The sequence below is a fragment of the Quercus suber genome, unplaced genomic scaffold, assembly GCF_002906115.3.
Source record: "Quercus suber isolate HL8 unplaced genomic scaffold, Cork oak 2.0 scaffold_1758, whole genome shotgun sequence".
In the NCBI taxonomy this organism is placed as follows: domain Eukaryota; kingdom Viridiplantae; phylum Streptophyta; class Magnoliopsida; order Fagales; family Fagaceae; genus Quercus; species Quercus suber.
This window is the reverse complement of record NW_027071112.1, coordinates 1-3,601: the sequence shown is the minus strand read 5'-3', so window position 1 is coordinate 3,601 and position 3,601 is coordinate 1. Positions and strand designations below refer to the sequence as shown.

Here is a 3,601-nt window from a genome sequence, read left to right as displayed (position 1 = left end):
TATTTTAAATGTCTTGGGTAATTTGCTTGTACCATGAGAACACTAGTCATTTGAATACTGCATGCCATTAGAAGTTAGACACGCTTTCCTCAGGTTTGGTGACAGTAAACAATCCTACATGATGTCCGGTTGGAGTACATTATTAATTTATTCCACTTCATGCCTAACTCTGTTTTCAGCAGGTGTTTTACTGCAATTGTTAACTCGGATCATTTTTTTTATTTGTTAGTTGAGTTAATTTGGTTCCCATTTTGTTCTAGATTGCTAAAAGATATACTCTCTCTCTCTCTCTCTCTCTCTGAGCTTGCTTTTGGCTCTTTAAACTTCTGAACCATCCATGCCTCTCTAATGAACACATTTTGACTATATAAATCCTGAAATAAGTAGGCCTCACTAGGAAGAATTAGTGGAGTGCTATGCACTCTCTGATGTAACCTTACTTTAATTCTTTAGCATATATATTTATTTGAATTTTCAAGTAGTAGAGGTTTTCTCTTCTAGACATTTACTTTTAGCTCAGACAGTCCATCCCTGATTGATTGGATGGACATATATTATGTCCTTCCTGGTGACTTTGACAGAGGCTGAGTTTAGTGTCTGGTAGAAAAATACATGCTTTATAAGGTTTGATATTGACAAAAATCTGCGAACATGCAGGAGTCAAGCCTTTGCGTCACAGCAGAGGAGGTTGAGCCTAATACAGCTCAACGAAATCCTTTTGACATGGGCCAGCTTAGCGATGAAATGGAGGAGTCGTATGAGACGTCTTCCACAGAGTCTTCCGAGATGTATTCTGTAGAGTCTTCTGAGATGTCTTCCGCAGTTGCTGTCTCTGATGGTCGCAGTGATTTAGGAGGGTTTTTAGAGCCTGATGAAGTTCTTACTTCTTCTATCAGCGCATCTTTTGTTACATTTAGTAAAAAAATACAATTATTTCATGAAACCATTTTGCGGCTTCGTTGTAGTCATTTGAAAGTGTGGTTTGGAATAAGTACAAACTTTCTTGATCATGCTGGCCGGCCTCGGTTGAACTTTGTGGTTAATGCCCCACAGAGTTTATGTAAGGTTCTAGATGCATGTGATGTTATTGCACGGAATTTGTCCTCGGATTCGGGTAGCAGCTCTGAATGGTGGCCTGTTGTTGTGATTAGGAAAGATGGCTTTGTCAACTACCCTACAGTGAGGCTGCAGTAAGTTTGCTCTTATTATTTTGCCCTCTCTCTCTCTCTCTCTCTATATATATATATTGTGATTGGTGAAAAAAAATGCCTCAATTTTAGCTGTATTAACGAAAGCTGAGATTGCAGCCCAAAAGATGTTTTTTCCTGCACATTGAACTCTACTATAGTAGGAATAGGATAGTCCTGATATGCTTTTCTCCATAAAAAATATTTCTTGATTAATACATCACAGCCTAAAAAATCTTGCATGCTCAGTCCTACATTCTTGTTAAGATATCGGATTTTAGTTAAATTTGTTTTAATTTCTCTTTCATGGATGAAAGTGAAACCATTATTAATACTTTACCCCTCATTTGAGTTTGAAGCATATTCATTTATATAGATGTTCTACTTAATTGGCTACTTTGAAACTGAGGCATGAAGATATTTTGGGATTTAACAGTTGCAACTTGCAACTGCTTGAATTATATAATTATAGTCATAAAATGTTGGAGATCTGTTTCTCCTGTTTGTCTAATATGCAAGAACATAAAGCATTAATGTAAATGTCGTAAAGTTCTCCATAATTGAAGTCACCTGATGAGATATGTAATTGTTTTGTAACAACAGCATTCCATATACCGAATCTGGAGATAATCCATACGAAACAGAGATGTGTCAAAAAGATTCAGGCAGCGAGCAAAAGCTTGTGTTCAGTAAATATGATCCAGCAGAGCTTGTTCCCTTGTTCACTGCCGGTACCTTTGTGGATGCATTCTTTTCTATAGATCCATATGACTATCAGCAGAATGCAGGCATTCGTTTGGTGGCAAAAAAATTGATTATCCATTCCAATTGATGAGAGAAGACAATCTCTAATTTGTTCAATGGGACCAGTTTGCTCTGTAAATTTGTAATGTTGGACCGAATAGACGAACATAAAGAAAGAGAATGTTTTTATGTTAGGATGAAAAGGACCATTAATACTGATGATTGATTGTAAGATATAGCTGCAAAATCCGTTCCAATTTTCATGTTATATGTGGCCAACAAATTAATATAAACAGATTTGCTTTTCGAAATTACAGGCAGCAACTATAAACTGATGCTGGGCAATGTGCTTCATGTGATTCTTATTAATGAATTATTACTGGTCACCATGTTACCTTACTAACGAAACTAATATCTTTGATGGCCCCAAAAACCAAAAACAAAAGATCTCTTTATACTCTTCTGTTTGGTTTAAAAGAAGTCTCTCAGTCTCTCACGCGCTCATGCTTTTGAATAAAACTACGTGCTTCACATATTTGTCGTTCATTATTATTTTCACATTATGTACCAAAAGAAAATTTCTGCTCACATTGAATCCTCTCGCTATTAAGGTGTTTGTGAGTAGTGAGAATTGAGATGAATAAAGTGTCCCAAAAGTTTCAAGAATATAATGCTAAGCAAATAGTCTTAAAAAAGAAAGCCAAAATACATGGTTAGTTCTTAAAGTTTACTCGTTGAGAGCTTTTAGTCCATAACATTTCAAATGGGCCATTTTAGTCTATAAAATTTTAAAAATAAGCGCTATTGGTCTTTCTATTTAGTTCCATCAATTTTCTTATGTACATGGCACAGAGACGATCAAGCATTTCAAAAAGATTATTTTTCTTATCATTTTTGTATAATTAATTTCATCTTTGGCAATGGATATGGCAAAATGTTTATCTGTTTTATGAACGTGAATATGGAAATTGATGTATTATTTTAATGCTCTTGTATCATTATGTGGAGACAAGTCAGTACGGGTAAATGGTCTGGGGCTTCATTCAAATTTCCTGTATAAATAATGATATTTATTCATTTATTTGAAGATATTGGGTGGCTTACTAAAATGGAAAATCTGATGTTAAACCTGCTCAAGGTTATGACTTTATTAAGTGTATCTCTTCATTTCTGCTTCAGGTAATCCTCAAAGTGCGAACTCAACTGGTTTCTGTCCTCATCTCAGTTAAAAGTTGCAAATTCCTCATAAAACTTCTTTGTTGGAAGAGCATTCCTAAGTGTTTAAATTAAGTTTCTTCCAAGATTCCTTTCACTGAGCCTTTCTCATACTCGCTTCCCTTTGCTTTGTACATCTTCTTTTACTTGACATCTTCTTCCATCCAGGTCAACATCTTTCACGGGAACTGCTTCCAAAACAAAGATTCCAAACAATGTTCAACCATGAAATGTGGTATGTATGAGAAGTTTAGTGCATGTGATTCTGTCTAATGGTACAAATATACTTATAAGTTTCAGTAAATAGTAAATGCAAAATGAAGAACAAACCCTTGAACATTTATGATTAATGACAAATTTATTTTGCTATATTATAAGTTCTAAGTGAACTAGCTGGATCAATTTTTCAAGAACATTCTAATATGCAATTCGATGTCAAACTTGTGATGCAAAGG

At 35.0% G+C, this 3,601-nt stretch overlaps 1 protein-coding gene across 1 annotated transcript; it reads left to right on the top strand.

Annotated features, from left to right (window-relative positions):
* The first annotated feature begins 65 nt into the window (after nucleotides 1–65).
* LOC136066076 (protein NEN1-like) lies at nucleotides 66–2,245 on the top strand. Its single transcript, XM_065769941.1, has 2 exons — nucleotides 66–1,190; nucleotides 1,791–2,245. Exons 1-2 carry the CDS (start codon nucleotides 652–654, stop codon nucleotides 2,017–2,019), a joined length of 768 nt encoding a protein of 255 aa, XP_065626013.1. The 5' UTR covers nucleotides 66–651; the 3' UTR covers nucleotides 2,020–2,245.
* Nucleotides 2,246–3,601: the final 1,356 nt, after the last annotated feature.